Genomic DNA, 22,312 nt, shown 5'->3' with positions numbered 1-22,312 from the left:
ATCAAAGGAAAATCAGTTAAACAAAAACAAACTAGTATACCCGATATTTCAACGTTATCAAAGTCCGCTTTTGACTATTTGTTTACCTGAACAGTGTCAACGGGACAGGGGGTGAACGAGGTGTGGGTGAGGGACAGGGTTGGACCCAGCAGGTTGCGCACCCCATGAAAGTCATGCTTGTACTCCTTGATGGGTTCAATGCGCATCCTGTCTCTGGGCAGCAGGGCCTCATAGCATGGGGCGTAGCCAGGCGGGGCCATGAACTTAAAGTCTCCATGACGACCGCCAAGGAGGAAGCGAGCCCTGAGGTGACAGAAAAGGAGTCAGACTTTGCTTTTAACTAATCGACAGAGGTTTTTACACACTACTTGAGTCCTTTATGTGAACAGTGTCTCGATCTTTATACGACTCATAAACAAGAAGACATTGATTTAGTCTGTGTGCCAGTTTCTGAGCCTGTGTTTCCCTCGCTGCACTCAGTCAGTCAGTTCACTGTTCAGTGCGTCTCATCACTGTGAGGAAACACGGCAGCTGTAAAAATCTATTTTAGGGTTTTAGTTAATTGAGCAAAATAAAAATAAAAATAATTAAAACACATAAAATGAAAGTCTGTTGAACGCTTAATTAGTTGTTTGAAATGATCTGCCAGTTTCCAATTATTTCTTCGATGACTTCACCACTTTGCATGTTATTTCTTCATTAGCAGACTTCATATTGGTTTTAAATCACACACTTGTAAAAGCGGACACAACAATAAGAAATGCAAATCTGCCTCTGTACTAGAACAAATGCATTTCATTCATATTTATAACATTCGTAACTGTTTAAATAAAGAATTTAAAATCCAAATAAATAAAATAACAAATGGAAAAGAGGATAAAAAAAACACCCTTTATTCTAATTGTATTCTCACTTGACTCCAGCCGAGAAGCTGATGACAGGGAAGAAGAGGCCATCCACATTGAAGTTTTCAAACATGCCCTGAACTGGGTGGCCGTTTATACGGAAGGAAATACTCGGCACGCTCAGATCCAGACAGCAGCTGACAACATCGTCTGCGGCGAGGTTGTGTGCGTCAGGCGAAGCCACCTGGCGGGGTACGGTACCTGAATGACAAAGCAGAGAGAACAGGGGAGTCGTAAAAGAAGATACACAGCACAATGCAGGACAGCACAGCAAAAGAGTAGATCACCAAGCATACCTGACCATAGATGCAGTCCATCGAAGCCATAAGAGTAGAGGTCATCTCCCACACCGTTGCCTCCCCAGCCCTCTCCCCCTCCTGGGTAGGGGCTGTAGCCCTCAGTCATAGCCCAGCCCACGCGGAGGTGGGTAGCCTGCGCCGTCACAAAGGGTTCCACATAGTCTACCATCATCTCAAAGTACCACTTCTTATACTGCGTAGACCCCTCGCATGTACCCAGGAAGATGTTGGGTCTTACACTGAGTGAAAAGAGAAAACAAATCAATATCACCTTTAATGGAAAAAAGACATTTCACTGTAATGACTTGGCATAAAAAATTGGCAGTTTTTGCTTTCTGTATAATAAAAGAGCTTAAGAGAAGTTCAAGTACCTGGTGACATAGTTTACAATGTTAGTCTGCAGCAAAAGGTCGCGACCTGGAAGCAGGTTTTCAGTGATGAGATTCTGGTTGGACCTCACAGCGACACCATTACACACACAAAGAGAGCGCAAGACATCCAGGACCTAGAGGACAGACATTAATATCACCTGTTTGTTTCAGTGTGTCAGAGTAGAGCAGAAAATAACACAACAAGCAGGGACTGTCAGGAGCCAAATATAACTTCAGCGGATGCTCTGATTTCCAAAATCACTGCCTTCCAAAATGTTAAGTAGGTGAACCTGACAGATTGAGCCAATCAGCTGTCTTTACCTTCCCGTCATGTTTCTTGCAGTGAGAAAAGACAAACCTTGTGGTTCCTTCCATGCTTGTCCAGGAGAGAGATGATGGACTTAATGTGGTTCTCCTGAATGATGTTCAGAACTTCAGGGCTTTCAATGAGCACACAGTACAGCACCTCAAGAATACCTACATTGATATAAAGGTGAATATGATCAATTACTTTCTTTTTTACAAAGCTTTTAAATGAAGGTACACCATTATTAAAAATAAGGATCATATGAAATAAGACAGTTTCAGTAAAACCCCTACATAAGATAAGCACTGATTTTTATTCAGTGAAAATTGAAGTCACATCTGATACCTGAAGAGGCCTCCAGTCGATCCAGCTTGCTGACCAGCCAGTCCAGGTTGTCACAAAACAACGCACAATTAGAGCGGTTTCCTCTAATTAGAGAAGCTGTTTGTTGGAGAAAGAGAGAGAGTGAAATATGACTTTCAGTACAGACAGCATTTAATTTGTAAATTTGATAATTTAAAGGGATTTTTTTTTTTACCCAGCAGCTCATAAAGCAGGTTGACAATCTCCTTCCAGGACTCGGCAGCTTCTTCCCCGGCAAATTCAGAAAAGTGGGCAGCGGTGTTGTAGACATTCAGGCGGTCGATGCACTCCAGCACGATGGTGATCATTCCCTGGGAAAGAGGACTCAGTTATGAATGTGACACAGACACAGTTGTGTATTTGTGATGGTCCAATAAGGGTTTAAAAAAATAAATGTAACCCTAATGTGAAAACACAGAATTAATCATAATTAATGTGAATAAGAAAAGTATAAAACAAGCAGCTTATGGTCAATCATCTGTTATCTCAAGTACAAAAGATGAATGTTTGAGGGTTAATGATTTCAAATTTAGTCAAATCAACAGTTAGAGGTTTATGTTTGGGTAAAGTTGGGATAAGGTAGGAATGTAGGATAGGAAACCAGTGAGGAGAGTTTTGGTTTTTATTTGTTTGTTTTTTTGTTAAACTTTTATTCATCAAAATGTGCATACACACACTGACATGATAAAAAAAAAGAAATACAAACAAGAGGGGAACTGATTTAGACAAAAACAAACAAAACAAAAGGAAAAGGGTCAGTAAATAAAATGAATGAATTAGAAAGAGGGACAAAATAAGTAAATGAGCAAACAGGACAAAGAGAAACATGGAGACAGTATAGTGACAAAATGATGTAAAATAAAACTGGTGGGATAGGTTGTACACATGGTGAAGATTTTTGATGTTATTTGTTTGTTTTTGTTTTGTTTTTCACTTTGTATGGGTGCTAACATGATGATTGCCAAATACAGACTGTTTGTAAATGATATAGTATATGTAGTGTTGTCATAGGTTCAAGTTTTTCTTTTGCATAGCAAAGTTATTTTTTTGTTACAGGAGCGCAGAGATGAAGTTATAGATACTGGTGTCTGACGCTAAGCTGTGCTCGCAGCATGCAGATTACCTCCTCTTGGAAGAGGTTCTGCCTGTTGCGGAGCGAGCGGAGTTTGGTCTGCTTCTCCTCGTGCTCCAGCTCTTCCTCGGGAGGACGGAAGTAGAAGATGAGATCCTGAAGAGAGAGGATGACCCCCTCTAGAGGAAGTGACACGGCCCCCGGCGACTTGTTCTTCCCACCCAGAGAGTCCAAACCCCTGGAGGATCACAAGTAAACCAGCAACAGCGTTATCCCTTTTTCAGCGTTTGCATGTTTTCAGACTAAATAAAATAAACAAGCGCTCAAAAAAAGAGCAAATAGAAGATTTGTAAGGCAGCATGATGTTGCTGCCTATTTTTTTAAATGAGAAGAAAATTAGACTATTTCCACTGCAACCTCACTGTATCATGTCACAGAGATGGATTTTGTGCTCGTTCACTCAATTTTCCGAATGCATAAACCTACTTGATGAACTGCCTGAAGAGGCCCGCAGTGCTGTAAATCATTCGAGCAGCCTGGGACTCTTCCGTTTGGGAGCGGGACACCGTTAGAGCATCATCCATATGACCCTCTTGGTGCAGAATGACCTGGGGGGGTTTAACACATTACAGATCAAATCTCCTAATGTTCTCTTTAATTCTTCTACCAGGTCTGTTACTGGTGGCTGTTTCCTGTGCTTTACTACTGATTAATCTCATACAGGCCAAAGATATAAGCCCAACTCTTGACTATTCCCCTGTTAGTTTTAGACATTCCCCTTGTGGTATGCTTTTCCCAAATCATTAATTATCTGTCTGAAATTTGATTTTTACGTTTCTCTTCATCATTCCCAAACGAGCAGCTTTGGCATCCAGGGCGGCGTATGTGAGCCACAGGCCGGTGGACACATGCTGGACGAAGCACATGGACTCTCCATACTTTATCTCGGGAATGCCCATTCCTTCAACGTCGCGCTTCTGAGCCACATCCACCTTTTCCTGCTCAGGTGAACCAGAACAAAGAGAAGAAGTGGAGGGGAAATAATTGAAAGGTCAATGGGAGAATAAAACAACAGACACAACTAGAGGAAAGTGTGAAAATTCAAAATGTGGACACTGACCTTTGACACGCGGAAGCAGAAAGCAGATAGTTTGGTGTTTGCCCTCTCTGGGTCGACAACCAACAGACCTTTCTCCTCATCCAGACACAGGTACCGGCCTGTGGTGATGTGGCGAATACGGAAAGACTGCCCCCACTTCATATGGCTACCACTCCAGCTGCAGGAAGAACATTTACATTTACTTTGGTAGGTTATTGGATACATGCTCTTACTAATACTTGTTGTTTTGGTACATTGTTATGTGTGCTCAATGCTGCTCCAATTCTGTCCTGCATGATATACATTTTTTATATGAACCAAATGCTGCTTTATGTGTATCCTGCATGGTTTATGTATTTTCACCTGTGGCTGCTTACCTGTCTGCTTAATTACAGTCATGATAGTTCTATTTGTAGCTTTTAGCGATGTTTGAATTTGTTTTTTTTAGGGAGCTTTTTGTAAAATCTGGCCAGGGACAACAGATGAAAATTAGTCTTTTGGCTAACTCTGGCATATTTACAGAAATGTTTATTAATATGCAATGTCCCTGTAAAATAAAAAATAAAAATAAATAAAAATGAAGAAAGTAAAAAACAACAACAAAATACATATTTTAACAGATGTTTCAATAGTTTTTTGTTTTTTAGTGATCATAAAGAGAAACTGGGTCAACACACAACAAGGACATTTGGATATTTAGAGCTCTAGAAATATTAAGGACCCTGCAAGTTTCACATTTTTTAAGCTGTTAATCTAGAAAAGGGCAATGAACACAGAACTGAAGTATGTAGATACAAGGATATTTAAAAAGCTAACTGTTCTCCATAATTAGATGGAAAGAAAATGTTTTCCAACACAGAATTTTAATCACAAAATCAGTCAATAAGAACAGAAAATCTTACATGTATTATGTCATTGCACCAAAAAGACTGTCACCTGATTCTGAGAGGCTCCAACCTCCACAGGGATCGAGCTTGACTGCACACAGAGCCGCCTTCATAGTGAGCCATCCTGTATCAGAGTCAGGCCACAGACACATAGTATAGTTTTTTAGAATCAGATTTAGAGGAGCTAAAAATCTCTGTGATCGGTTTTCTTCTCACCTTCGCTTTTCTTCCCCTTCCTCGGGTGTGGAGATGGCCAGACACTCGTCCATGTGGCCGTGGAAGAGCCTGAGAACGTGACCTCCTGTCAGAAACCCTGAGAGGAGGGACACACGAGATATGTATTACTCTCTGGATGATTTAAATGTACAGAATATCTTTTCGAGCCAAATATATAATTGCTCAAAATTCCACCATTTCTCCTGGTTTAAAGGTGACATTTTGAAATACCAAATAAATTGAACAGCTTTGTATTTTAATTGGAGGTTAGGCGGGTGTCCAGGGTTGTACAGAGTTGTTGGCTAAAGAGAAAAATGTCTGAATATCTGTACCCTCGGCTAGCTCGCAGCCAGACATGATTGGGTTCATGTTCCACAGTGTTTGCATGAAGGAGGCGTCAACCATCAGATCTCCACTGGCGTAGGATAAGTGCTGAGGACAAGAAGAAAAGGGATAAAATATTAAATACAGCATATATATGTTTAAATCATCTACTGTGTAACAGAAGACCGGCGCTGTGAGCGGTCTTACCAGGTATCTCTCAGAGGACACGCTGACAAGGATGAGGTCATCACCCACCCTGACCTTCTCACCCTCAGACCTTTGTTTAGAGGCTGGATGAATGGTCCACCAACACGCCTCACCTGCAATAAGAACAAGAATTATCTGCATTTCTCCTGGGAGATTTATTCACAGTTCACTCAGACATACAGTCCTGACAATGATGAGACATCTTAGCCAGACTACAAAATGACAGAAAGCACTGCAAAAGCAGATATATATGTAGAACTGAGCAGTCTAAATCTATTAAAAAAAAAAAAATTATAAACAATACAGCAGTGCTACAAAATGCATTACCTTCAATGATCATGTACATACAGGATTAAACAATGGTGTTGCACCCAACACTGTTTAAAAAAAAAAAATGTAAATGAGATTTTACCAGTGGAGTCTTCTTGTAAGCCCACATCAAAGGCCAGCTTGTCCGTTAGTGACCGGGATGTAGTCAAACAGCTCAGGTACTGGGGGGTGAAATGTCATATTTAGAAATGAAAATAACTTTTTTTACAGCATTCAACCTATCCTTTCTTCAAGTGAACTTTGTCTTACCATGCTAGAGTGGTAGTGTCTCAGAAGGATGGCATGACCGTACAGTAAGGTACGATGGCCTCCACCTTGAGACGACTGAAGGGGGGAAAAAAAGAAAGACAGAAAATATGAATCAGACCAGCCAAAGAAGACTGAACCTGGAACAGATGGGGATAAGATTCATTTTACATGGGATGGAGGAGAGCACATAATTAATAGTCCAAACTGTCATTTTATTCAGAGATAAAGATTCACATATGATTAGAAATGGGACGGAGAAGACTAATGGGCTAGGTGAAAGTAGAAAACTTTTGAGAGTCATTTTGTCCCCAAAAGTAATAAGGCAATATAAGTGAATAAGATCCACAGCAGTAAGCAATGACGCCTTCTTTTTTTTTTACCAAAACAAACACTGTACAGAACATTTTGTGGATGATTTTATACTAGTACAAGAAAATGTAAATAAACAAAAAATAAAGATGAAATTGGAAGATATTGAAGACCCTGATTGTTATAGAAAGTATCAACACGATGAGACTGATGAAGTTTCACCGAATGCAAAACAAAGTGAAAACTTTGAAGCAATTCACCACAGATTATAGTGTCACACTTAGAATTAAACCATCCTACCTTTTCTCAACATCCAGCAAGGATGCAATAAGAAAACACAATTACTAGAACAGTTATAGATTAAAAAGAAAACTATAAAAACCATTCAGTATGGCCAACACTAAGTGATACCAACACTTTCTGTAGGGTTATGCACCCACAATCCACTAGGATAAATACAGGTCTGGTTTGGTAAGAGGTAGCGCTACATCATTAGCCCTGGTCCACATTAGCATTAGGTTTGGTTGGAGCAGGTGGATTGTGTTGATGTGATTTCCCAAATGTGTGTTTCTGTGCGGTCTTGTATTGCTAATTTTGTGAGGATCTATGTCCGTTTTATAAAAGCGTAGTAAGAACATTTCAGCACGGTAGCTCTTAAGGTTAAGTCTTGGTTTTACTTGTCAGGTTAGATTGAGATTTAGCGTTAGCATGTGGTTGGGCAGTGCCTTTGTCAATAAGGGTCCTCGTTAAAACAGACATCGTGTGTGTCTGTGTGGGTCTCGGTGTGTGTGTTTGTGAGTTAAGAGAGAGATAGGCCTGTCGGGGGCTCTGGGGGGGTGTTTGGTTTCCCCCCTCTACCCCAATAGATGAGGGTTGGACCCTTAACTGTGCTGCATGCCATGCTATTCTCATCCGCTTGCTCATCATTAGAAACGTCTGGCTCATCCGTGTCATCCAACTCCCGTGTGGCCAGGAACTACCCGAACTGACTAGAATATTGTGTCTATTCAAATGCAGCATAAAGAGACTTAAACAGAGAGCCTAAAGCCACCTTTACTTTTCAGCGGTATACGTCAGGCAAGGTTGTTTTCGGTTCAATTTGTGAGCTACATAAGTCTGTGCTGTTGTACTGGATGACAGATGATATCTATGTTTTTAAAGTAAACTAAGTGAGATGAGGCCTTCATAAAAAAGTACATTTGTATAATCATCGTTGTTAGACTAGCAGTTCAATGCAACATATTGCACAGCCTCACTTCATATTTTCTCTCGTCTTAATTAGTGCAAAAGGGAGTTTTTTTTTAAACAGGAACGTTCTATTTAAAAAAAGGTTTCTCACTCATAGGAGAATAGTTTGTACCCTGTTGTCGACTGTGCATTAAACCACAATACTGTGTTTCTAGAGTAGTATTTTTGCTGCAGTATTAAACAACTTATGTTGATAAATGTCTACAGAAATGTGTAAAACAAACTCTAAAGACAACCAACAGTGTGCTGGAAGAACACAACTGACATCAAATGTATGGTCGTATTCATGGCATGACAAAAACAGAATAAATGTGCTGGTACATTTTTTAGCAGGAAATGAAAAAGAATGATGCCAGTAACTATATATTTCTTTAAAGATTAATCTAAATGATTTTGACTCCATGTGTAGTACCTCAGAATTACTGATAGGTATAAAGAGTGATAAACTCCTTTAAGTGAGGTTTTAATAGATATGAATAGAAATTAGAGACATGTGAATGATGCAGCACAATTTAATCCAAAAGGAAATCAGGAACGAGGACAGTTGCCAGATTGGTTGGGACACACGTTACAGAAAGTCACACACGTCAACAGACATACCCATTTGTCCAAATCGACTGCCTGCTTGGCAGAGAGCAAGAAGGGAAGGGAGGGAATGGAATGTCAGATAACGAGTAAAAAAAGTTATAATAATTAAAAAGCAAAGAATAAGCCGATCTTTTGTTCCCCAAGTAGCCTGAAGGATGTTGATGTAGAGTAAACTTTATGATTTAAAGCCAGACAGCAGTTATTGTATTTATGTTTAAAGACTTAATCAGTGCGTCATTTCTAAAGAACAAGAAGCCCGGCTACAAAAAACTAGAACTGCATTACTGCTAAAAAAAAAAAGCCATATAAATAATTAAAATAGAATATCTTATTCAATTTAAAAATGTCACATGTTTTCTATATCCATATATACCTTATCTAAGGTAGAATCTTGTAAATGTAATATTTTATAATAATAATTGATAGAAAATTATTTACTAATTGGGTCTCAAAGTTGAAAAGTAAGCAATACAAAGTCAAACTTTAAAATAAAATCTTGTGAAAGTGACAAGGACAGGAGAAAGGCAGAGCAGCATTCATTATAAAAAAAAGTTCTGATACATTTTTTATCAGGCAGAACGGATGTGGACAATCCCTTTCACCAACGATTCGACATTCATGAGCAATTCTCTCCTGCGCACCTTTTTGATCCCTCACAACTCTGCAACAGAATGTTTTTTTTCTCAATCTGCTTTTCACAAGTCTTCAATTAATTACTCATTTTTCTTTATTTCATTGTTCAAATCTTACGTCCATCATCTCCACCCTGTTGGCCAGCATCTCCTGCAGAGCACGGACCGACAGAGACTGCTCCAGAATGAAGCTGCATATGGCCAGGTCCGGGGGCACATTCTGCAAATGTGTCAAGAGCACAGAGGTAGAGAACAAAGCAGGTTAATCAAGGTCAGCATGTATGGCATATAGTGCAAGACAAACAGAAACGGGAGGAAGCATTCAGCATCTTACCTGAGCGTTGGATGTGGTTTCAAGGAAGCAGAGACGATCCCCGAAGCCCTCACAGGACAGACACAGCTTAATCTGCTCCTTCAGGACGGTGGCAGTACACTGCAGTACGACCTGGTCATCCTGCAGCACAAACACATAATCATTGTTATTTCACTTTGTCCCTGCCATGCCTGCTTTTTTTATTTAGGTAAACAATGTTTTGTGCTTTTATAATGTTTTTGATTAAATCTAGCATGATTAGAAAGTAGGTACAGGCATACCTAACACACTGACTGCAGTGTCATGCTTTGTAACGAGTAGTGAAGAGGGAAACTTGTCAACAGCATGTATGAAAAAAATAGGCCCTTTCAATACTAATGACTAGAAATAATGTGTTTAGATGCAGCCACTACCATCAAATGTATGTTGTGTAATGTATACTTAAATATTAAAAACATAATTGATACTATATGTTTACTTATCCCAACAGAGTCACTCATACTTCATCATCTGTTAGATGGGATAATGCTCCTCACCAATGTAGGGTTGGTACTTTTTTTTAAATTAAATTAATTTTCTTACCTACACTTCACATTTCAGAACATGGTAACTTATTCTTATTGTCTGAATTAATTAATTAATTTATTAATTTATAATTTATTTATTCCAAAGTTATTGTAAAAGCATTTAGTGATGACTTACAATCAGTCAAATGACATCCTCTACCATTCAACATTAAAGAGGTCATATTCTGCCCTTCTTGGGGTTCCTATATTTAATCTATGTTCCGACTTTTGTACGTTCACAATAGCTAAAGTTTGAAAAAAGTGTCTGTTTTCATGTACTGCTCCTCCTTGCTCCCTCTACGCTCTGAGTCCGTCAGCTGCACTCTGTTGAGCCCACACTGTTAGACCCCACGTGGGCCAAGTCTGCTCTGATTGGTCTGCCGATCCGCTCTGTCGTTATTGGTCAGTTGCTCAGCACGCGTCTTGTAAATTTCAACATGAGCTGCAGGGCTTGCCACAATGAGCCAATGGGCTTAGATCAGTGATCTCACACTGACAATGACGCCGCACTGCCACATTTTTATCGAGGGGGGCTAGAACCGAGTGTTACATGCGGCTAATGCTACAGCTAACAGGAGGACGTAGGAGAAGCCGCGTTTCCGCGGACTTTTAATTTTTGCACATAGATGTGCCTAAACATGCACAGGACACTTGTAAAACACACTAAAGAGCATATAATACCAGAAAAAGAAGAATATGGGACATTTAAAAAACACAAACATGATCGTGACTGCTACGCACGACACAACTAAAGAGATTATGTTAAAGTCTGCAAATTAAGAAAACTTTTAATTCATTTGTTTTTATGAAGTTTGTATGAAGAGTTGTAAAAATGGTGATTAGTAAAAGACTGTTATGGACTTTTGAAGTGGCAATGAGAAGACAGCTCGAGTAAGGGGCCAGCACAATCAGGAGTGGACTCACACAACTTCCACAAACAGAACGCTAACAGACGGTAATTTGTTGCTCCTCGTCAATGCCTGGACCCCGGAGAGACTGGTGTAACTACAGCGATAAACACCCCCCTCCCCTGTGAAACCCACACCTGACACTCTGCATTCTCAGCTGCTCTTTCTACTCATTCATTATGTAAGTGGATCCATCACTTAACCTGACTATTGCTCGCTACAGTTCTGGACTTTTATTCTGACTTTTCTCACCTTAAATCCAACAACTCATGAATCATTCTGTCTTCCCTCGTGATTCTTGACCTTCATGTTTTAGTGTTTCGGAGAACGGGTAGGCCCCTTCAAAGCGTGGCTGAGAGCTGCACAGGAGTTTGCATGTCCGCGTTTATGGCAAAAATGGAAAGTGATGCAGATCAGTGACCTCATAACATCTACTCCTCTCTTATACCCAGAGGCCTCTAGTGTTACTGTGGCTGCGGAGTGACCCTTCTTCCTTCAGTCGGGCTATCATTTATCTCTCCTCTGCCCTGAAATGTCTCCTCTGTCTTGTCCTTGCATTCCCTGCTTTGCACTCCGGAAAGTGGAGCAATGTGCCCTCTCTTCTTCACTGCAGAAATGAGTAACACCACTTGATGTGCAACTGAAGTATTACTAAATCTGTACATGGAACACATAAACATGACTTTTGACAGAATTAAGTGTTTCTCAGAGGTAATATGCAAAATAGAGTCAAAGAGGGTTTAAACAAGGCGGTGGCACCAACCTCACATGCACAACAACAACACCTAAAACTTACACAACACTAAAGCTGAGTTTCAGAACATCTGTTCATCGGGACTGGATACTGTTCTAAACCACTATTGTACGATCATGGGAAAAAGATCAGCTAATTGGGCTGAACAAGACGAGTAAATCATTCTAAGCTCAGTATGTTTTAATGAAGTACAAACAGGCTTAGATCACAGGATCCATGAGAGAAGTAAGGCTGAGCTTGTGGATGTCTAAAAGCAGACCGAAGTGCAGAGTGACTCACTGCGCCCGGACAAGATGTGTGATCAGATGACAACTGTACGATATATGTCCAACATTATACATTAGTCTACCGAGTGGCTTCCATCTATTTCTACAGCCGCCGTCTCAAATAGCAGGTTTACTCTGCTGCAGTCACTCTGCAGCTGCAGGAGAGATCAAAAAGCAAAAAGAAGCAAACACGAGACATCCAGAGAGCCTTGGTGGTAAACTGGTGGAGGTCGGAGCTGGTTATGAAACTGACTAAAACTGATACTGATGCCTCCATGTGACCTACAAAAGCAAACAAGACCATCTGTGACAAGACTGATCATAGCGGGAAGGGAATGTTGTTATTAATAATGCCTGAACCCAGTGAGCCGGGGCAGGTGCCGATAAACATGCTTCACTTGTTTACATGTTCCATGACAAAGATTTAGAAGGGTTAAACATTTGACTGCTAAAAAAAAAATCAGAATGAGATTTTAAGTTTGAAACAGTGCGGACACATTGACAGGACAAAATCTGCTGAGAGAAAATAATTACTGCTTTGTCCAACAGAATGGAAGGAAACCAACATTTCCTCACCGGACCTTTAAACAGATATTGAGCAATTGGGGATCAAATTTAAAATTCTTCACGATAATGAATATAGGAAGGTGTTGGAAGGGCCATAAATTTTCAAATAGGGTTTTTTATGAGACTGAGGATAATATACACAAACTATGACAAAAGAAAAAAAAAACACAGAATCAACATTTCATTCTTTAGATCCACAAAATGTGATTTTGAACCCTGAGAAAAAAATAATTTTAACCATCAAACTGAGGAGAGGATCATAAAAATACCTTAGCCCCGGGCCACCACTTTTCTGGTACATACTATCTGGACTTGTTATTCCAACGAAAGTGTTAAGACACACAGACTTATAATAGTACATTGAAAAGCACATCAGCAATAATAGAGATGTGTCCTTTCAAAAGTCACACTGTGTGAATCCAGATCCAATCGCATGACGTGAAAAGCTGACTTAGACACCACACAAACCCCCGGGCTTAACTCATGCTTATATTAATAGAGGCAGCTCTCAGGATTAGAAAGGTTGTGCGCCTGATGCTTTATTGTAAGCCAACCACAACGCCTGATTATTTGTTAATCTCACATGATCATTACTGATGCAGCCAAGACAGATAGGCGGAGCTGAGAGAAAACCCAGGATGTGCTGGTTGTCAGCAACCCGACCCACTGATCTTTTACCCGGGTAGAGGGCAAAGATGTGTACATGAAACACATTTAATGCCCTGATCCACATGGTGGGTGTAAGGTTACAGCCAAGCCATGTTTGGACTTGGCATCCGAAGCATGTGGGCTATGTGGATGTCCGGGGTCAAAGGGAGAGGTACAGACAATTGGTTGTAAACTGACCAACAGTCAAACAAATAAACACACTACTGTGCACAAATAGAGGTGTGTAATGCAGCAGAGATTTACAGCCAGAGTCGCAGATAGCGCCTGAAAGCAGACACCTTTGTGTATTCTCTAGGGTCATCTGATGGTTCACATGCAGACAGAGGGTAGCCAGGGTTCCCCCAGACAAGCAGGCACACTGCCCGTCATATACAGGAAGCAAACAGATGCAAAATGGTGAGAGATGCTCGCTCCAAACTTCTCATGCCGTGCTGAAGTAGGGGGAAGGACAGGATGTAATTCTACAACTGTGAACATAGCTGATGTGGTTGTTGCTGTGGGCACATGGTGTGTTAGATTATTCAGTTTGGCTTGAATGCATTTTTTGTTTGAGGAGGCTAGCTTTATATATTCAGAAACAGAGACAGCACAGACTTCCACATATACTTTGAGTCCATCAGAGAAGACAAGTGTTTGTGTTGTGTGACCACAAGCATTCAGCACGATCACCAAGTGCCAATACAATCGAACAGTATTGAGGTTTGCCTTCTCCACTTGCCGGCGGGTTTGATTTACATTATATGCATCACTGCTGTAGAGTCCAAATAGTTAAATTCTTGGCCTGAGGGCCAGTGAATATAGCCTAGTGGATATGACGCGCGCCCCATGAGAAGAGGCTCTAAGTCTCGTTGCAGCGACTGTGGGTTTGAATCGGGCCTCGGCCCTTTGCTGCCTGTCATCCCTCACTCTCTCCTCCCAACGTTTCCTGTCTCTCTTCAGCGGTCCTAAACACAATTCTTGGCTTGATGTTTTAACAGCATGTTGGTAGAATAAACTAAACACTTCACAGAGGTGTCACAGACTCCAAATGGTAACATAACAACAAATGACTATTATTCTTTTTTTTTTTATGGAATTCAATCCTTCTTGTTTAAATCTTGTTAGATATGAACTTGTACATTACCTTTAAAACTATTTATTTTTGTTACAGGTAATATTTTGTTGTAATTTCAAAATTATTTATGAATATTTATTTTTCAATTTTTTTCTTTTTTTAAGATTTCTTTTTTGGCTTTTTGTGCCTTCAATGTAGAGATAGGACAGTGGATAGAGTTGGAAATTAGGGAGAGAGAGAGGGGAATGACATGATGAATGAAAGGAGCCACAGGCTGGACATGAACCTGGGCAGCCCACTTGGAGGACTATGGCCTCCATACATGGGGCGCGCGCACTACCCACTGCGCCACCAGCGCCCCTATTTTTCTATTGTATTTGACTATTTAACCCTTCACACCCTGCTCCCAATTTCTTAATTGTCAAAGTGCCGCATCCATGTCATGAAAGTGTTCCTGGAAACTCAATCCTTAGTATCAAATGAATTACATATTCATTCTTCGCTCGCGGTCCAGACTTTTGTCCAATGCTCTGATAAAAGTGTGCTGATGCAGGACACCTCAGGGCATTGATTATATTTCTGCAGACATTACAAGAGTGAGGGATAGCACATCGTACAGCGTGTGGGTGGAGGAGAGAAACAGTTCAATAAGGTAGAGTGGAGAGTGATGATGGGGTTTCCCTTTGAAACTGAAAGAGGCCATGCAGGTGCACTATCAGGATTCTCCATCACAGGCTGCAGTCTGTACTGCTTTGGTGCACCCACACTCTATCCTGTTTGTGTACTTGCTGTAATGTTTCTCTTAGGAGCATTCATTTGAGCCTTCATTAAAAGCGTCATTAGATAACGTAATTTTATTGTCATTAAAGAAAAATCCATCCCATCATCTGGCACTGCAGATTCAGGGTTATGGGTCTTTGCTGCTCGAAGGCATGAACACACATCACCTCTTACATATCGTCATGTCACCTTATACTAATAACTTTTACTAATAACCAGCTTCACAAAGTGTCAACAGGTACAGATTCTGATTCATTCTGTTAAACTAAGCAGCGCAACATGTTTAATAAAACAAAAGAGTTCCTCTGTTGCATTGATATTTAATCTACTTTTTCACAACAACACTCTTTAAATCATAATCCAGGTACTGTTCAAATACTTAACTCTCCAGTTCATGTTACTGGTGAGAGTGTGTATAAAAATAAAGCAGTCTGGTTTGAATTCATCAGGCAGCTGCAAACAGCAGAAACGTTTCATCTTCAACAACATATAAACAACAACACAGACTGTATGATTGTGAACGAGAACAAATGCAATATGAGAAATGGTTTCTTTGTGCTGAACGCAGAATCATTAAAAACCTATGATTATATCCGTGCTCGAGTTTCAGCTCTCGTCTAATGTGGTAATGATGAAAGAGTTTTGCAGATAATTTATGAAATACAAAAGTTAGAGGTGGCCTGAGATGGAAAAAGTTAATGTGCTTTAATGTCTTCTTAATGATTTTGCTGCTGTCTTTTTTTTTCTCTTTATCTATACTATACTCTCTCTCACTGAACTCTTCTCACCTAAATATTTTCTCACTACACTGTGTTTATTTGTTTTGCAGTCTTTTTTTTTTCTCTCCCATTTCCATTACCTCTACTTCTCATCTCCGGGCCTTCCCCCTCCACTCCTCTTCTATTTTAGGTGGCTGCACCTGTCACTATCCCATTCCCTCCTTGTGCTGACCAGCAGATACTTAGAGGTCTTACATGAGGTACTTAGAAGTAGTTGAAGGAAGAGAGGCACTCTCTTGCTATGAGGGAAGACATTGACTAGAGGAAAACGAGCTAAAACTGGTTTTAACAGTGAGCAAAATGCAATTTTTTTAACTCAGCCAATCACTTCATAAAACATCCAGAATAATGTAATCATTAACTGTAGGAAAAGTGCATTTATTTTACTTAACCCTTTTAAATTAGCTTAATGCATGCTGGGTTATGAATGTCAACAAAACTATCAACAGATATAGGTTCAAAATCAATTACAAAATGATAACATTAAAAAGATAGGTGTATGTTAATTACAGTAATATAAAATAGCAGCCTGATTATCTGTATTTTCAGATTTTTACTAAAAGCTAAGTTACAAACATAAACAGGTTAAATCACAAATCAGAGCAACTCTAACGTTGAATTTCATTGGCACAGTGTTTTACAGCCTACATTAGCTCATTACCCCCCAACATCCCCACCCCCCCCCACACACACACACACACACACACACACACACACACACACACTCATGCACGCGCACACACACACACAGTCTGTTTAACTTCTACAAACTGTCATCGAACAATAAACAACCTCTGCCCATTGAAAGAGGACAAACTGGTAAACTGGCAGACACAAGCAGAAAAAAAAACTCCATTATAAATACATTATTTTATCCGGCCTGGCCTGGATCCAAAATCCATTTGTCTTAAAAAAAAAATCTATTGCTTTTAAGTGTATGCAAAGTACTTTTCAGCAGGCCTGTTTAAAACATGCATAATCCGAGTTTGATTAAAGGAGTGACTTGCAGGAAAACAGAGAGATTATTTACAACCCAGAGTTAGGAGGAACAACAATCCTTACAGCCGGAGAAATACTCCTCCGATGTTCAAAAAGGTAAATCTGTGTAGTTCCATCTCAGATTTCATTATAATATATTTAGGTAGGTTCTGCGGTTCTTTCAGCTCGTTAAAGAGTATTGTTGGATTTCTCCAGACAGTCTATCGGTGTTCACTGCATGAAACAGAAAGATGCACAGCAAAATTGTTGAACTTGTTATAAAAGTTAAAAGTCAGCAGCAAAATAAGACAAGGGTAATTTCCCTATCTGTGAATGCTTAAAGCATGGAGGGTGGGCTCAGTCCTTGCCCCAGGTTTTAAAAGCTTTAAACAATTCAATGACCACAATCATACAGAGCCTCTGAAGTCCCCAAAAATGTAAAAAAATATTTTGTTTTGGACAAAATATAGAAATACATTAAGAGAACAAAACAATAATGTTGTGTGCATAAGCTATCAACTAAAAAGACAATACAATGTTTCTACAAGATAACTATATTGTGCACACAAGTTATCCTCCTGTGTAACTTGTGCAGACTCGATAGTAACATGTTAACATGCACACAAGTTTTTATTCTGTGCTTAACAACACAATATGTTTTTCTTTTTGGGATCTCACTTAGAAGTCTTTGCACTTTGACGACATGAAAAGAATGCAGGAAACATCCATGCAGAAATGTTTCCCTAAGTCCGTCTTGTTGTGACTTGACAAAGCTTATTATCGGCCCACAGCCAGACGAGAACACACACACAAAACATGCATACACACAGAGGGACACGTACACACAAGGTTTGCATAACAGTTGTGTCACTTTGCAACAACTTGCATCAGAAGGATTCCTCTGTCTGTTCCTGTCTCGTGCATGACAGAGCAAACCAGGCCACCTGTTTATTGTGTAAACTGCTGTGACCTCACTAACAGCTGCTGTACATGTATGTGTGTGTGTGTGTGTGTTTGTGTATGTGTGTGTATGTTGACCTGCAGTGGATGTGTTCATCTCCTGGGCTCAGCACTTCTAAAACCCAGCTTTGCTCCCAGCCTCCCCACCTCCCTCGCCCCTGATGGTTATCGTCTGCCATCTCAAAATCTGCTGCCACCAGAGGACAATATGCAACCTGCATTAGGATTATCTTTTGTCTGCTGCTGCTTTTTTTTCCTTTTGATGAAGGCTGGTCAGAGATAGTACATTGACTAATATTAATGCCATGATGAATTTTCTTATCAACACAGAGTCCAGTCCAGTGATCCTGCAGCGCCTTCCACCTTAACTACTGTTGTAGAAAAATAATTATTAAAAAATTCTGGTACAAAAAGGAAGTCAATTCTTTTTTTAATGGGCTTTCACAAGCCTGTTATAGAGCGCTGTGTGTCGTCCCAAAAAATTGAAGACATAGCCTTTAAACACCATATGTTTTTTCATCTGACTCATAAACTATTATCTACAGTTTATGGTCTGACTATACAGCAGTGCAAAGAGACACACACACACACACATCAGCTGCAGTGTGTGTATGTCACGTATTCAACATCATCAAAGCTTATATGAGATGCTGTAAATCCCTGCAAACGTGTTATTCATATAAAGATTTAAAAGTCTCTTTTCTTGTAAAGTTGATGTCCCTGATAGGAGGTCACAAAAACTGTTGTTTTAAAATGAAGCAGCTGGTCGTGTTACAGTCAGTTGTGTTTTGACTTTTAAAAGCACTTCCTGAATAAAAGAGGGGTGCAGGTTTTATTATCGTTTATATTATTTATTTTATGTACATGTTACTTGTGTAAATAAATACAAATGTTAAGTAATTCGGCCCACTGGCAAAGTTACATACTGTGAAGAGCGGCAGGCTGTGGCATGGGAGAGACGACATTCTCCCTGTTGAAACTTATTATGCTATTAGATCGACCTACTACTACTAAAGGTGAACACTTTACATATTGTTGCTTTACTGACAAATTAATGGACCAATTAAGGTTTTACTTTAACAACTTCTAAAGACAGAAACTGATGGATAGGTTATACACTCAGGTTTAGATCAGATTAAACATCTGCTTGTTAAAATCCACACCAAATGGTTTTGTATTTTCCTTGTATTAGACAAGGTAAAGGCAGAGAGAATTGACCCAGCTTAGAAATGAATGCAAAACTGAAGTGGCTAACTTAAACCGACTCCAGAATGCTCTCGCTAAAATCCCATCAGTGGGAAATCAAATGGTGGAGTTTATGAGATGCACGCCATATAACCACAACAGCCTCAACACAGATAGCTACCTTTATTGTGTTATTTACCCTAACTCCCTGAATGTGTACTAACCGGTAGAATCAGGACAATATAAAGCCTCACAAATGTTCAGTTTCAGCACATACGACCCAATAACCACCAAATGAGCGTTTCGTTGTTCAATTCAGGGTTGAAAGACATTTAGAAGGCTTTTTTTAAACTTTGTTAAATTGAGTTTAAAGATGTCTACATAGAGTCATTATTTAAAATCCAAATCAAACAATCAGTGCCTCCTGCCCGTACTATTCTTTCTATTAATGGCCATTTGGCGTCCTGCATTTGTCAGAAAATCCAGGATTGACTGTCACAACAATGAAAAGGATCCCTGTCCACTCGACACACACACACACACACACACACACACACACACACACAGACACACACTCCCACATCTGCACACCAAATCTCCCGAAGGATGCTGGCAAGTAGGACACCGCCTCCTCTGGTTTCTCCCTCCTGAGTGTGGGCACTTATAGTGGCACACTATAAAAAGAAAGTGCTTTTATAGACTGTAGCTTGAATAATCCTTCAAACTCACTAGCCTCGGTGATTCACACCACAATATGGCATCCAAACGGTGACACAGCTCTTTGTCGTTACCGGCTCAGAAATGGCACCAAAGTATGACCTCTGGGTGAGCTGGTGTAGACTCAACATGTGTTTACAGAGCAGCTTTTAGAGTCCTTTTCGAAAGAGAAAACAAAAGACTGCCGGCTATTGAAAGCTAAGCCAACCTCTTGACAGCACATGTGGGTGCTGAAGTGCTTGTTGGGGTTTTTCTATACCTCAACAGAGGGCACACTCGTTTGTTTGAGAGGAGAGAATTTAGGTGACCTGCGACTGTACTGCAGATGGCAAAGCTAAGCCTCAACATCTAGTGTGGACTATTACAACTCCCCCCGTTGAATGAGTTACAGGCCCGGGTCATATTGGAATACACAACAAAAACCCAGAATAGGATCGAGCGGCACTGCTGAGTGATCTGTGTGTGGCCTTTTATGATGTGAAAACAATCACCGGGGAGGTGCTGAAAACAGCGAAATGTGTGATATGCCTGCATTCCCCTATCCATCTCACCGAGAGTGATTCATCACTTAAAGGTCCTATCGGTTTTTCTTTTCTTTCTTACTGTAAAAAAAAACCTCATATGGGAATAAGCACTAAAGTTACAGTGCTTTGATTTAGAAGTCATCCCCTGAAGTCTTTTTTTTCTAATTTGGAAGATCCCTAGAAGAAATGAAAAACACTAAAATCACAGAGAAAATAATAAAAAAATAAAAAGGGACTCACAGCATAACAGTGCTCTCGTTTTTTTTAGCTCCTTCCTCAAATAGACAGCAGTACGAACACCTACACAGACGGTTACTTTGCCAGGGTATAAGACAGCCCAAATAACATCCTGGAGAGTTTGTAGTCCTATTACTGCACTCAGGTCTGATCAATTGAAGGAGAGGATTCTGCAGTATAACCATTTTAATAATAATTATTATGGTAAAGTAAGCTCAGACCTAATGCAGATAACAATTGTACAGTTGTGCAAAGGTCATACATCACTGTAGGAAAGAAAATCTGAAAGACAGGACGATTTAAATTACGTTTGCTTTGTTTGAAAAAGATCCAAAATGTGCCTATAGCATCCATCTAGCAAGAGAAAAACATGGGATTTTGCGGTTGAAATAAGATAAGAAATAAGTTATAATGAGCTTTTCTGTGTGTTAAATGTATTTAGTTGAGCCAAATTCATTGAAAGATATCATTATCAACAACTGAGGTAACATAGAAAGGTATTTTCTCTTATCCAACCATTGTGTCCTAAAAGGTCTTTTCTTGTCAGATAAATCTTTAAAACATACTTCTCTTTCATCAAACTCCTGTCAGATTATGTCATGACTTCTAAAAGCACATTTTTGAAGGACTGAGCTCTGAAAATAGAGCTCATGCACACAAGCTGTGAACCTCCTTGGCAGGTTATGCGACTGTAAAAAGATTAAAACAGGCAATTATGTGACTACAGTCTGCTGCCCCAGCTGGTCCGGGGTAAGGTAAGAAGTCCACTTTCATCACACCTCCCACCTCCAAAACAACCCCGGGAATAACCCCAGAAAAGAGAAACAGCTGACTCATACAATGTCTGCCATCAATGGCCTTTTAATTAAAAGCCTGATAACACAGACCATTTGGAAGATGCGGAGCAATTCAAAGAGCCTGACAACATTACAAGCACTTACATTTTGAGCTTTGTATTTCCAGTGGGGATTGAGCCCCTCTGACCCCGACAGAGTTAGTGTCAGAGTTAAATCCATTGATGTGAACAAGACATTAATAATTCAAATGGAGCTGCATTGTTTCTTCTTTTGAAGTGTTGGTGTGTAATAGTTTCATCTTAAGTGAGACGCCTGAAGGACAAACCCACTGAAGGCACCTGAAGTGTTTAGTCAATTTATCTAAGTGCATTTTACAATTTCTGAAGAGGAAACCCCAGAAAAGAAAAAAAAACCCTGATGATTGTTCTGTAATAGAAACAACAGCTGATTTTCTCTGTAATGCCGTCTTGTTGATGTCGTGAGCTTACTCAGACTTTGACAATAATCCTGCACATCAATACATCTTGCTTGCGGTCTTACTGAATGCCACAGTCTGTACTTTTATTTCTGTTATTTAACAGCTGACTAGATTTAAGTACCAGTCCGGTAAACAGAAACAGGAGAAATAAATGTCCGGAGATTCAGGAGGTTCTATTTATGTTGATTCTCCAGTTTAATAATATTTGAATGTCAATCAGGCAGCTATTCAATATGCTGTTGTTAATATTGTGCTTTTCAGTATTATGTGGTCATCAATCAATCAATCTTTATTTCTATAGCACATTTAAAACAACCCTTGATTGACCAAAGTGCTGTAAAAACACACAATGTAAAATAACATCTAGAATGAAA

The 22,312-nt window shown here is 39.9% G+C and overlaps 1 protein-coding gene across 7 annotated transcripts in view; it reads right to left on the bottom strand.

Moving 5' to 3' along the window:
• ryr1b (ryanodine receptor 1b (skeletal)) overlaps positions 1-22,312 on the bottom strand; it is a 67,857-nt gene that overhangs the window by 43,720 nt on the left and 1,825 nt on the right. For all 7 annotated transcript variants that reach the window (XM_061047117.1, XM_061047114.1, XM_061047118.1 and 4 more), the window contains exons 2-20: positions 9,741-9,860; positions 9,525-9,626; positions 6,630-6,704; positions 6,463-6,541; positions 6,051-6,163; positions 5,852-5,951; positions 5,520-5,616; positions 5,353-5,427; positions 4,438-4,594; positions 4,151-4,315; positions 3,804-3,925; positions 3,369-3,555; positions 2,421-2,556; positions 2,228-2,323; positions 1,934-2,052; positions 1,576-1,709; positions 1,202-1,443; positions 914-1,106; positions 87-303 (exon numbers count right to left, since the gene is read on the bottom strand). In XM_061047117.1, coding sequence (XP_060903100.1) covers positions 87-303; positions 914-1,106; positions 1,202-1,443; positions 1,576-1,709; positions 1,934-2,052; positions 2,228-2,323; positions 2,421-2,556; positions 3,369-3,555; positions 3,804-3,925; positions 4,151-4,315; positions 4,438-4,594; positions 5,353-5,427; positions 5,520-5,616; positions 5,852-5,951; positions 6,051-6,163; positions 6,463-6,541; positions 6,630-6,704; positions 9,525-9,626; positions 9,741-9,860 — 2,529 coding nt within the window. The remainder of the gene's footprint in view (positions 1-86; positions 304-913; positions 1,107-1,201; positions 1,444-1,575; positions 1,710-1,933; positions 2,053-2,227; positions 2,324-2,420; positions 2,557-3,368; positions 3,556-3,803; positions 3,926-4,150; positions 4,316-4,437; positions 4,595-5,352; positions 5,428-5,519; positions 5,617-5,851; positions 5,952-6,050; positions 6,164-6,462; positions 6,542-6,629; positions 6,705-9,524; positions 9,627-9,740; positions 9,861-22,312) is intronic.

Source organism: Labrus mixtus, chromosome 9, assembly GCF_963584025.1.
Source record: "Labrus mixtus chromosome 9, fLabMix1.1, whole genome shotgun sequence".
NCBI classification, from domain to species: domain Eukaryota; kingdom Metazoa; phylum Chordata; class Actinopteri; order Labriformes; family Labridae; genus Labrus; species Labrus mixtus.
This window is presented reverse-complemented; position numbering and strand designations above follow the sequence as displayed.